The sequence below is a fragment of the Myotis yumanensis genome, unplaced genomic scaffold, assembly GCF_028538775.1.
Source record: "Myotis yumanensis isolate MYYU_CA2020_CCGP unplaced genomic scaffold, mMyoYum1.0.hap1 SCAF_2, whole genome shotgun sequence".
Taxonomy (NCBI): Eukaryota; Metazoa; Chordata; class Mammalia; order Chiroptera; family Vespertilionidae; genus Myotis; species Myotis yumanensis.
The window spans coordinates 44,659,662-44,672,687 of NW_027223753.1; the positions used below are offsets into that span (position 1 = coordinate 44,659,662).

General features: G+C 34.6%; 1 protein-coding gene across 14 annotated transcripts in view; it reads right to left on the reverse strand.

Moving 5' to 3' along the window:
• DOCK7 (dedicator of cytokinesis 7) overlaps positions 1-13,026 on the reverse strand; it is a 180,929-nt gene that overhangs the window by 57,719 nt on the left and 110,184 nt on the right. For 4 of the 14 annotated variants that reach the window (XM_070405258.1, XM_070405257.1, XM_070405256.1 and 1 more), the window contains exons 23-29: positions 9,493-9,585; positions 8,223-8,312; positions 7,863-7,898; positions 7,182-7,277; positions 5,197-5,337; positions 4,992-5,105; positions 3,137-3,307 (exon numbers count right to left, since the gene is read on the reverse strand). In XM_070405258.1, coding sequence (XP_070261359.1) covers positions 3,137-3,307; positions 4,992-5,105; positions 5,197-5,337; positions 7,182-7,277; positions 7,863-7,898; positions 8,223-8,312; positions 9,493-9,585 — 741 coding nt within the window. The remainder of the gene's footprint in view (positions 1-3,136; positions 3,308-4,991; positions 5,106-5,196; positions 5,338-7,181; positions 7,278-7,862; positions 7,899-8,222; positions 8,313-9,492; positions 9,586-13,026) is intronic. The other 10 variants (XM_070405267.1, XM_070405266.1, XM_070405265.1 and 7 more) reach the window with 4 other exon arrangements.

The following is a 13,026-nucleotide window of genomic DNA, read 5'->3' on the forward strand; positions in this document are numbered from 1 at the left end:
CGGTTAATCACTCCCTCTACCCTCCAATCCCACCTTCCCTCTGAAATTTGTCAGTCTGTTGCATGCTTTTATATTTCTAGATCTATTTTGTTCACCAGTTTATTTTGTTCATTAGATTCAACATATGAGTAAGATAATGTTTTAATATGATACTCTGAATGGAAAAAAAAAGCAACTAAGTCCAAATAATATACAGGGTGGGGCAAAAGTAGATTTAGAGTTGTGAACATGCGAAACAGTTTATTCTTGAATTATTATTTATTAATTATTGTGTTATTTCCCATACGAACAAACTGTATTATGTACTCTTTGCTGAGTGTGCGGGAAATGTTCATAGTCAAGGCTATTGGTTTCCAGGGAAATTTCAAATATGGGCAAAACTGTTTCTCAGACAAAATACTATCTCTAAAAAAATCACTATAATTTTATGGTGCACTTACTGAGTTTTAAAAAAGTTTTTAATACTGCAAAATAGCAACCCGTAAGATATAGTCCAAAGCAAGAAGGTCCTCAACTTCATCCCCTAATCCATAATTCAAGATCATTTTTGTGAGGTTTCTTAGAAGAACAATAGATTTCAGCTTTCTCCATGCAGAAATCATTTTCCTAATAACTATATAAAATTCCTCTGCCCCACCCCCGAAAAAGTGATGTCTCTGTCATATATTAGAATCTGAAAATTATGCACTGTAGTTAGATGACAAGGTGGGGAACAAGATAATGAAAGAAATTCTGTGAATTTCTTTGCTGAATGTGATGTTCAGCAGGGAGTTAGGGGTAAACAAGTGTGTTTCATGAAAGATTTTAGAACTGCACCTGTGCTTTATTTGTATCTGTGTAGCTACATCTTTGGAAGAAGTTGGGCAAAGAAAGCAAAACTTCTTCCATTACAGGAAGAAGTGTGTCCTAGCCAGGTAAAAGAGTGTGTGGAAATACAATGTTTTGCAGAAGTAAAGTGAAAAGTTGTGGGTTCTCTCTGATGTTTTCCAATCTTTCTAAGTGAAGTTTAATTTTTTCTTTTATCACGCATCTGACACTGATCAAGCCTACAGAATTACATTAAGGAATTAAATATCTCAAAAATAAAATTAAGAAGAGTTAAAATCGACTTTGACTTCAGACATTAAGAGCTTAAGGAAGCAGTTTGCCTCAGGAATTATCCAGCAGAAAGGATGTTTCACTAGGAGGGAAAAATCTAGGCATCTTTGATACTAAAACCACAAAATCCCTTAATCTCAATTTGTATGACAGGATACATAATAATTGCTATGATAGCCCTTTTCCATTTTTAGAGAAACTACTAGCTGTTGAAGTCAAGTGCCTATAAACATCCATCTAGTTTCCTTTGGGTTTTCTGGATACAAGAGAGGTAGCAGGGCTCTGTCAGGCTTGCACTGCAGTTTTATGACAGAGCCTTTGTGATTTTAATACCCCTAGTATTTTTGGCAGCTACAACTAAATTAGGATACAGGTATAAGCTTTTTATTTTTTATTAATCCTCACCCAAGGATATTTTTCCATTAATTTTTAGGGAGAGTGGGAGAGAGAGGAAAAGAAAGTGAGAAACATCGATGTAAGAGAAACACATCGATTGGTTGCCTCCTGCACGAGCCCTGACCAGGGCCCGGATCAGGGAGGAGCCTGAACCAATGAATGTGCCCTTGACCAGAATCGAATCCAGGACCCTTTGGTCCGAAGGCCGACACTCTATCTACTGAGTCAAACTGGCTAGGGCTATAGGTATAAGCTTTAACTAAATGTTTTATTTCCTTTGGTTGTCAGGTAGCTTCTACTCAAAGATTAAGAAAGTATGTGAGTCATATTCTGACTGTACATGAAGTTCCAGGAGAAATGTCTAAAAGTATACTTAGCTTGAGATAATTGAAAAATATAGCTAGTTCAATCCCAAACCAATGATAGCCTAGTGGCGAGAATCACGTCAACTTTCTGCCTTTTAAAGATAGTATCACTGACACAATTATGAGATATTTTGCAGAATCTTGGTCCTTCAATGCTGCACCACTTGTCCTCACTATATAATTTTGTGGTGCTGATGTACTGTTTCTTTGTCGAGCAGGAGGAGATAACTTCAGGGTCTCGAGAAGAATCTATGAGTTTGTTTTGTAGAAGAAAAGAATATCTTCAGGGTAGCTGCGATCAGCTGCTGATTCCAAGTGGTCTGATACGAAAAAGTGTTATCTGTGACTAAATAAACATGGTCTTCTCTCTCAGTTCCTGGAACTAACCCCATTCCCTACTTACATAAAAACTGCCTACTTTTGCTTTTTGAGAGAGATGGATTTGAGAGAGCTTGCTCTCCCATTCTCCCAATCAAATAAATCTTTCTGTCTCTGAGCACTGGTGTCTCACTATTTGGGCCTACTAGTGGACTGGGTACACAAACCTGAATTTTGGGAGATAATTCTGTAACAGTTTGATTTCTTTCTCTGCTAAATTATGCTTCATCCCCATTCCTTTCACTAGTATTAATCTCTAACAAACATCTTATACCCCAAACTCAGTCTGTTTGCTTCAAAAAAACCCAATTTATGAAAACATCTAAATAAGTGAGTTTATGTGGATGAATTCACTCACATATGCACAATCTGTAAGAGGAGTAGAATACAGTGGTTAACAGCTTAGGGTCTAAAATAAACCCAACATGCAAAGTACAGCATAAGGAATATAATAATATTGTAATTAACTATGTACGGTGTCAGATGGGTACCAGACTAACAGGGGTGATGGATTCATAAGGTATATAAATATCTAATCACTATGTTGTATGCCTGAAACTAATATAATATTATATGTCAACTGTAATTGAAAAATAAATTTAAAATGTCAACATGTGACTTGGTTCAAAGTATAGCTGTGCCATTTAACTGTGTGACCTTGAGTAAGTTATTGCCCTTACTGTGTTTCAGTTTTTTCATCTGTAAAATAGGGATAGTAATAGAATTTACCTCCTAGAGTTGCTCTGAGAATTAAATGATTAATACTTATGAAGCACTTAATACAGAATCTATTATACAGCTTTTATTCAATAGCGTTACCTATAATTTTCCCCCAGTGTTTAAAATGCTTCTTCACAAATGTGGACGTTAAGGATACTTCTTTCTTACACTTTGCATACCTGAGATGTTGCAGAAGAAACAGAAGGTGATGGTGATGCAGGTGGAGTAAGCAGGCTACAGGGTAAGTTTAATGTAACATAGTGCTCATGGCTGCAGATGATTCGTAGAAAATCCAACCTCAAGGACACCAGGACACTTGGAATTGGTAATGAGTAAAGCTTTGAAGACACCTTGTAAGCAATGCATAAATAAGAGAAAACCAATCGAGTATATCAGTTCTCTAATACAAACACCAGAATGACAGATTAAAGAATTAAAGAATAGTACTCAGTGGGCAGCTTTGGTTTTTGTGATTTAAGTAATGGTATCAGCTTTCTCTAGAATTACTGTTAAAATGCAAAATTTTGAACTACGGATTTACTGTAGAATTCCACTGACTAGGCTAAAAGCCACATTTTTTTAAAAAATATATTTTTATTGATTTCACAGAGGGAGAGAGAGATCGAAATGTCAATGAGAGAGAATCATTGATTGGCTGCCTCCTGCACGCCCCTGAATGGGAACAGAGCCTGCAACCCGGGCATGTGCCCTTGACCGGAATCGAACCTGGGACCCTTCAGTTCGCAGGCCGACACTCTATCCACTGAGCCAAACTGGCTAGGTCAAAGCCACATTCTTGTATTTCCAATACAGCATTAATATTCTGCTTTTCAAAGATATACTTTATGAGGAAAAAGTACACCACCAAGTTAACTTCATAAAAGAAAGTATCCATTCTTTTTACAGTACCTTGTGTTAGCCTATATTTATAATGATATATGTCTATTTCCCCAGCTATACCATAAACTACTTGAGGACATATATGAATGGACTTAATAACTTTAGCAACCCTAGGATCTAGTTCAATGTTCAGCAAATGTAGGAGGTTAATACTTGAAGAATAAAGACAGGAATAGGTTTTAGAAGCAACAGTACATGAAATTTTGGGGACAGAGTAAAAATAATGCATACTATAGCAAATAATTATAAGTGGGTCAGTGTCCACACATAGTTTTAACTTCTCTAATAAAAGAAACATACAGTAAAGGCATCCAATAGAAGAGATCTTCAAAAGTCTAAATATTTCACTGCCAAGTAGCATTCTTAACCAGTAGTTCCCCAAATCTAATCTGTGAACCAGCTGGGAAGTGCTTCACAAGCACTGCGTCCTTCACTCCCTATGCCCACCATCAGGATTCAAACTCCTCAAGAATGCTGAGATGGGACCCAGAGGTCTATATATGTTTAAAGCTTCTTTAAAAGGGAACTCTAGGATGAGTTACTAACTTACTAGCAAAAGTGCCTATCAGGTCCAATACTAATGTTTCCCAAAAGTCAGGTTTCATTAATAAGTTGATAAAAATTTAAAAACAAAACCAGCTGTTTGTGGAAAAGTTCCAGAATGCTTTTAGTTTAGTAAGAGCAAAATAAATGAAATTTGGGACTTGGGTAAACATGTTTGCCATTCTAAACTCTACAATGTCCAAAGCTGTGTTAGGGGGAATACATAGCAAAATGCAGCTACTTTAAATATCACTGAAGACACAAAAGGTGCAGTTAGTTCTTCATTTACTATAAACATTATTCTTGAATGGAATCTCGGGGCTGCTTTACAGTTAGACTACTGACCTGGTGGTGTGCTCCAGAATGGGCCAGTGTAACCCAAGGAAAAGCCAGTTTTACTGATATCAGCTTGCCACAGTCTTGCATCCTGATTAACAAATATAACTTACTTTTGCCTTACTAATAAAACTATGCTATTTAAAAAAATATCAGTATATGCATGTATATGAAGGTCTCTTAGCTATGGCTGTACAAAGAGCAAATACTGTATTTAGGTTATTTGACTACTAATTATTACTAATTATGAATTACCTGTTTATAGAAGTTCTTTATAAGGCTAAAGACAAATCCTCTGTCCATAACAGACAACAGATCATTGAGAAAGAATGCAAGACTTGTGTTGAGTCTTTCAACCATTTCTACGTCCTGAGAAACGGAATAAAAAGCAAAAACAGATAAAAGTATGAGAGTTTAATGTGAGCTTGAAAAAGATTAAAAAACAACAACTCATCATTACCTTCTGAAATCGTGAAACTATATCACTAGCAATTGTACTGACAAGAGCAGTAATATCATCCATAAAACGCTCTGGAAAACGAGATTTCCTTGCTGCATTTAGTTTATCATTAAAGTATAAATGGTGCACCATGCTCTTCACCTGAAAAAAATAAATAAGCCATTAGTTTAATTTCTTACAGATGCAATTAATAGTTAGAGACTCTAAACCAGTGGTTCTCAACATTCTGGCCCTTTAAATATAGTTCCTCATGTTGTGACCCAACCATAAAATTATTTTCGTTGCTACTTCATAACTGTAATGTTGTCACTGTTATGAATCATAATGTAAATATCTGATATACAAGATGGTCTTAGGTGACCCCTGTGAAAGGGTCGTTCGGCAGCCAAAGGGGTCGCGACCCACAGGTTGAGAACCGCTGCAGAGTAGGGCTATTTTTTTCAATATACCATGTGATTTATTACATAGCTGAAAGACTTTTAGCTCCTCAAATATTTTGAGAAGTTCACTATAATATTTTGTATATTCTAAAGAAATATAAAAAAAATGCAATCCAATCACAGGATCATCTTCATAAAATTACCCTGGCTGTGAATAGGAAAAAAAGTGTGTGTATGCAAAGAAAAAAAAAAATAACACTCTTTGAAATTGTTTTAAATTAAATCTTCCCAAGACTCAATAATTTTGCCATTTCTTATCCCTGTGAGCTTTGAGAGATTAGAAACCTGGACTTCACTGTAGTGCCTCCGGTATCTAGCACCTAGTATCAAATGGTGGATGTACATTAAATATGAATGACTAAATATTTTACCTATATAAAATATTAGGTAAAAATTAACAAAGTGATTTAAGTTGTTAAAATGTTTTTGGGTATAGATTCTTATCCCCATGTGATAATGGTAAGAAATATGCAGGGAAATTGAAGGCGAAGTTCTACATTTAGTAAATAGCAGATTCAAGTCTAAACCTTTTGACTAGTTTATATTTAAGAAATGTGAACATACATTTACAACTATCAAAAAAATAAATCAAATTATAATTTTGAACTTATATTAAAAGTACATGAATTACAAATTTGGTGTTTATTTTCTAGGGAAAAAATGAGTTACCTATCATTTATGGATGGTCCCTTTTCACTTATTTGGTTAGTAAATCCCTAGAAGAAATGGCTTTCTATCCTCAATATAGGTAACATTCAATGCTGAGAATGACCCTATGATGTACTCTAGAAGCTCCTTTTGTTTCTTTTCTACCTTTCTGTTTTTGCTGTGATTTCCTTTGTTTCTTATTTATTTTTACATACTTCTTTTCCGGAAGAAAAAGTTTCAATGATTTCAGCTTTCTAGAGGCTGAAGAGAAAGACCCCTAGCGCCAGAATGTCTGTGTTTGAAACACAGTTCTGCTATCTACAAGCAGTGTATACTTAAAGTTACTTAATCTCTCTGTGCCTTGGTAATATTTAGCCCATGGAGAGAGTGCTACCACACTGTATACACCTGATAACACATATATACACAAAAGCAATAAACAATGACGTGTGTGCATAAATATTAAGTTACTGATTCCTTTGTTTTTAATATCATTTATTGAATGAAGCAAAAACGTTTTTTTTAATTGGCTTTAACTAGCATTTCCCTAAGAGCTTTCTAACAATAAAAGCAGTATCTATCTATGTTCGGTATGAAATCTAAAATATTGCTATTATACAGCAGCATATTCATAATAAGAATGTATCACAGGTGCTTTAAAAAAGTAGCTAGCTTCTGCAACCATCCCTAAAAAAAATAAAATGAACTTTATCATTCCAACTAAATTGTGCTGAGTGTTCACAATGTTTATTTAGGGATATAATATATGTAATTTTGCCTTGGAAGAACATGTAAAACTGTAAGACAACAGAAAAAGATTTCTAGTATGATGAGCTAACACAAAAGTGTTCACTAAGGAAAACAATATTTTTTTAAAAAAGTGTTTATTTTGCTCACCATTAACTCAAAAAAGAACCAGGCCTGTTGCAAAGCTGATTCCCGAACGCTGCCACTGCAAACAACCCACTGCAAAGCCAGCTCCTCATGAAAAAGCTATCCAGAAGTAAATCCAAAGTTATTATCAAAGTCAAGTCTGTTAATAACACAAACCAAATAATAATGCAACTGCAAATGAAGATATAATGAGAATAAGCAAAATAAGGCATGTGAACCATTCAATGATGCAGTGAGGACACCCATTAACGAAACGGCTATTTATACATGTAAGATAGTGGCATGTTGAATAGCTGGAAAAATTACATGTTATCTTGTAGCAAAATGTAATTTTTAAAAAACAGGTGGGAAATAGCCTCCTAAATTGTACCTGCAAACAGAAATTAGACCAAAAACTCAAAGTTACAAATAAAATCTTGTTTGTGCCTTACATACGTATTTCAACATATGCAAATACATTCGTGAACTTTGCTGGTACAATTTAGAAAATACCTTTAAAATTTTAAACTTTGACATAACACATTAATTTTCAAGTTTTCAGGTATTGAAAGTCGTTTTATAAAAATGACAGAAATGCCTGCCTTGCAATGGATATGCATACAAAGCATTTGCAAAGTAGTGTATATTAATAAGAAAAAAGACTAACAAAACTGTGCATAAGGGAAGCAAATCAACATATCTTACTAAGAGTGATAATTTTTCTAACTCATCTTCCATTTCCTGGAGATTTAAAACACAAAACAGAAGCAGTTACAGAAACAGAATTTAGTACATTTTTGGGCACTAAAATTGAATGATCAAATTTCAATGCACTAAAGTCCAAAAGCAGCCAGTCCCAAAGATACACATTAAAATAATGTAAAATAGCCTACACTGGAAAGGCAGGCCCCAAAAGGCATCAGACAAGCAGAGCTTGCTCAAATGTGTTTTAAAATGCAATGGAAATTCTGCAATATCTCATACTGATTAGGTAAATAAATCTCATATCTATTTAATTGCTGGAATTATTTTCCCCCTATATGGATTGTCTTCATATGAATCTACCTTTTTAGTTGGTAAGCGTCCCGTTAATGTTTGTAAGAAACTTGACGTCTCTGTGTGCGAAGACATACGATTACAACTTCGATCCATAGCCTATGGAGTGAAGATGAATGATGACGAGATAACATTAAAGTCTGCTGTGGAATGGCTTTGCAGCTCAAGGAATACACAGAATTTTTTAAATAGTGTTTTATTGTGGTTTCAGCAACCATCTATTTTATTGCTCATCTCATTTTTACCATTTTAAGTTGGTTTAATGCCTTAGGAAAATCAAAATGCTTCTAAAGTTTTTAGAAGATGAGTATTTTAATAATTATATAAATTCAGAGTGCTGCAAAGAATGAAACTTTTATTTGTGTGACCTATAAACATGCACATATCTAGTAAGAAAATGTAAAAACATACTTCTCAACTGGTCTCAGACAAAAAAAACCCACCAAAACTTTTATATTCAATAAAAAATGATTAAAAGTTTAGAATGATTTCTTTCACTTTTCACTATTATCAAAAATAGTATTCAGGCTTGCCATATACTACATGAAATACAAATCAATTCTACTATTAAAATGTAATTAAATTGTTTCTACAAGAACAAAAACATTTTCCTACAAAGTCAATAAACAGATGAGAAGTACATTTGAAGGTATCATGCAGTATTAGCTATCAAGCAATTAGATTTAAGTCATCAAAACCTAATTCAACTAAGTTATAATACATTTCATACTTTGCAACACAGCACAAACTGAAAAAGTTTTTTGCTTCTGGTATTTAATATTATAGGATGGGAAGCATATACTGTTCACATTTAATTTCTGCTTTATTACCAGTATTTTTAGTCAGTGATTATGAAAAAAATAACAAGATAGTAAATGCTAAATGGAAACGATACAATAGCTACACTTTAAACCAAAAGCAAATGGAAAACTGTCAGGTTTTTCCACATAAAATATTTTAAAATTCCTACTGAAGATATGCTACCCTTAAAGTAGAAACTGTTATCAAAGTCATCAATCGCATAAGCAACAGGAACTGATATAATGATAGAGTGTATAAGGAGGGAGGGAGAAGGAGACAGGAAATAGAAAAGCAGAACAATACTGGTGCAACTGGTGGTATTCATGCATAGTAGTTGGAGAATGTGCTAAGTAAACAAAAATACACACTTTTTAATAATTAAAAAAGCAAGCCACTGAAATCACAGTATATACTAAAAAGTAATGTTCTAAAGGGAAACATCAGCAGCCAATAAAGAAACCTCTAATATAAACACCACCTGTGTTGATTCTGCACTTGGACTGGGGTTGGATCCCCATGGGGCAGCTTTTGGACCACCAGTGTTAACCCAGGAATTGGAGCGATCTAAACCCTAAGCATATAATAGAAAGCAGTTGGAAAGGAAAGAAATATTACATGTGGCATGCTATAAATTATTCTTAAAGAAATCCAGAATTTCCAATGCAAACATTTTTAAAATTAGTACTGTTAAAGCAACCAAAAATTTTAGGCACCTATAGAGTATTATTAGTTCACCAAAGTTATCTTATTACATACATTTTAAAGAATCACCAAGAACATGAACTATACCATTTAAAGGTGATTTCTCTTTTTGTAAAGGCGTTGGTACACCTTGAAGTACCAACAACTAAAGTTCCCACAGCACACCTCCCCGCCTCTCAATTTTCTTTAAAGATGGTATGAGTTAGCAACAGTTAATTTACTCCGAATATAACTAGGGAATCAAAGGAAAAAATGGGGAAAAACATTTCATTCTTTTCTAAAAGAATTTAATTTCATTCCATATGTCATCACTGAAAACTTTTGTGCAGTAATACTCCATAATTCTGACTGTTAGGAGAAATTAAGTAAAAATTTAAGAAAAAAATGCCTAATATTTGTTCCTTTCTAAAAATGATGGTAAATTTGGGGTTGTGCTCAGTTTTATTGTGCTTATTGTAATTAAATCTAATGGGCTACTATACGTATTATGAGAAAAACATTCTGGAGCTATTTATAGTAACTATATCTTCATCATTACTACCACTAATTTAAAGTTAATTTAATATGCTACTAATGTGTATGACCAGAAGTGAATTATGTCTATCTGTCTCTAAAAGAGGTCACTATGATCCTAGGTGAAGGAAACGGGCTTTAGTTCAATTTCTTAAACCTGACTGAACAGCCCAGTCGGCCAGCAGCTCAGTAGTTGAGCATCGACCTACGAACCAGGAGGTCACCAGGAGGTCACCAGGAGGTCACCAGGAGGTCACCAGGAGGTCACCAGGAGGTCACAGTTTGATTCCAGGTCAGGGCATGTGCCTGGGTTGGGGGCTCCATCCCCAGTGTGGAGTGTGCTGGAGGCAGCCGATCAATGATTCTCTCTTGTCATTGATGTTTCTCTCTCTCTCTCCCTCTCCCTTCCTCTCTCAAATCAATAAAAATAAATATATTTTAAAAAAATAACCTGACTGATCATTAAAATTAATTGGGAAGGTTTATAAAATTCAGATTCTGGGCCCTACTCCCAAAAATCCTGATCCAGCAATATGGGCCTGGGAATCTGCTAATAGAACTGGAACAAATTATACAAATTTTTAGAGGATTGTTGGAGTAAGATTTATAAAGACAAACCAAAAGAAACTGACTACAAAAATCAGGACATGAGTATGGACGCAAACCAGAAAACATCAAAGGAAGAATAGGTAAAAGAAAAGAAAGAGTAGTCACAATGTTAAGCAATTCTGTATAAACAGTATCACCTAGGGAAATGGATAGTTCATCTATAGCACTGTATTAAGTATTCGGTAGTAATAGATGGCAATCGGCAAGTAGATGCAATGATAAAAGTTTACCAAAGTTTTCTTCTGATGGCTTCAATTTTCGCAATGAAGTAGAAGATAAAGTCAGAAGGAGGATTGGTGAGGAGGTTTTATGAGGCTTAAAGTAATAAAAAAATGGCATGATACCTTTTCTGGGAGAATGGGAGGGTAAATGAAATACAGAAATATATATAACTGCTTGATAACATTAGGGCTCTCTGAGGTTTATGGTCTTTAATTTCAAATGAGACCAGTCATCATGGTATTTCTCAAGTCTTGTTCAGTGGCACAAGTGGTGACATGGCAAAGGCAGTCAACTGGGTTGAACTATGGTTTATGATTTGGTTAAGCAAGTAAAATGAAGTGGAGGAGGATAAGAGAATTGAGGTTTGATTATAATGGGTATAATTATGATTATGATATTTTAGCTGGCTAAATTGGAAGAAATAACATTAGGGGGTAAGACACAGTATAAAGGTCACTGAATCAAGTAATTGGACATTGTAGAGAAATAAAGAAATTGTTAGAATTGAGATACTAAAGAGAGAACTAGCAACTAATGGTTAAAGAACAAAATGCATGAAATTGAGATTATGAGGATTAAAGTTATTGGTAATGAGAATATCTAGGTTATGACCATGGCTGAGGCAAAGTGAAAGACAAAATCATTAAAGAAGAGTTACTTAAATGTCTAGGCCCGTGGGCGGCAAACCGCGGCTTGCAAGCCACATGCGGCTCTTTGGCAACTTGAGTGTGGCTCTTCCACAAAATACCACATGTGGGTGCGCACGTACAGTGCAATTGAAACTTCATGGCCCATGCGCAGAAGTTGGTATTTTGTGGAAGAGCCGGTATTTTGTGGAAAAGCCACACTCAAGGCGCCGAAGAGCCACACTCAAGGCGCCAAAGAGCTGCATGTGGCTCGCGAGCCACGGTTTGCCGAGCCGCAGTTTGCCGACCACTGGTCTAGGCCAATAAAATCAGACTAAATGAAAAGCAGCTACAAATAAACTTCAAGCTTCCTTACAATTTTTCAATAAAATAAAATTATATATTATTATAAGGGATTATGACTAAAGGATAGTCCAAAATAAAGGTAGCTAGCAAAAATTTTGCAACAAAGAGAAAACATAGAAAGCATTTAAATAAAAATGCATACAAGGCCGTGTTGTCATAAAAAAATTCTCATTTTATGATGGCTTGCTCAAAAGTTGATGTTTATCATTTTAATATCATCAAAAGTAAGTTTATGTCATCATGTCCATTTTATAAACTACTTGAACAAAGGCAACTAATCACTCCAATATATGTAAATCTTGTTCTAAATCTTGGATGTTGTAAGTTATCAAATACATCATATAAAAGAAAACTCTAGAATAATGCTAAATGAGGCATAATGCAAATCTTACAGAAACTGAGACATTTTAAAAGTATAGCCTTAAAGAAAATGGTTTCGAAAGATTAATAGAATTTCTTATAATTCACAAATCAGATTCATTCTACTAAAGAATTGTATTTTATAAATATGTAAATAATGCTAAGTACTCTCTCTATTACAAGGAGATATAATAAAAAAATAAAGACAAGGATAAAGAACTTGAGTATTTTTCCTAAACATGGAAATGTATGTGAGGTAAGGCTACAAAATGTATTTCTGATCTGTGAGAAATTACTTAAAAATTGTTTAAAAGTTATTTTATGCCCTAGCCGGTTTGGCTGAATGGATAGAGCGTTGGCCTGTGGACTCACGGGTCCCAGGTTTGATTCTGGTCAATAGCACATGCCCAGGTTGCAGGCTCGATACCTAGTAAGGGGCATGCAGGGGGCAGCCAATCAATGATTCTCACTTATCATTGCTATTTTTATCTCTCTCTCTCCTGCTCCCTTCCTCTCGGATATCAATAAAAATATATTTTTTTAAAAAGTTATTTTACAATGAACAATGCTTCTGAAAATGTAACATTTCTGTAACTATATGAATAGATATAAGT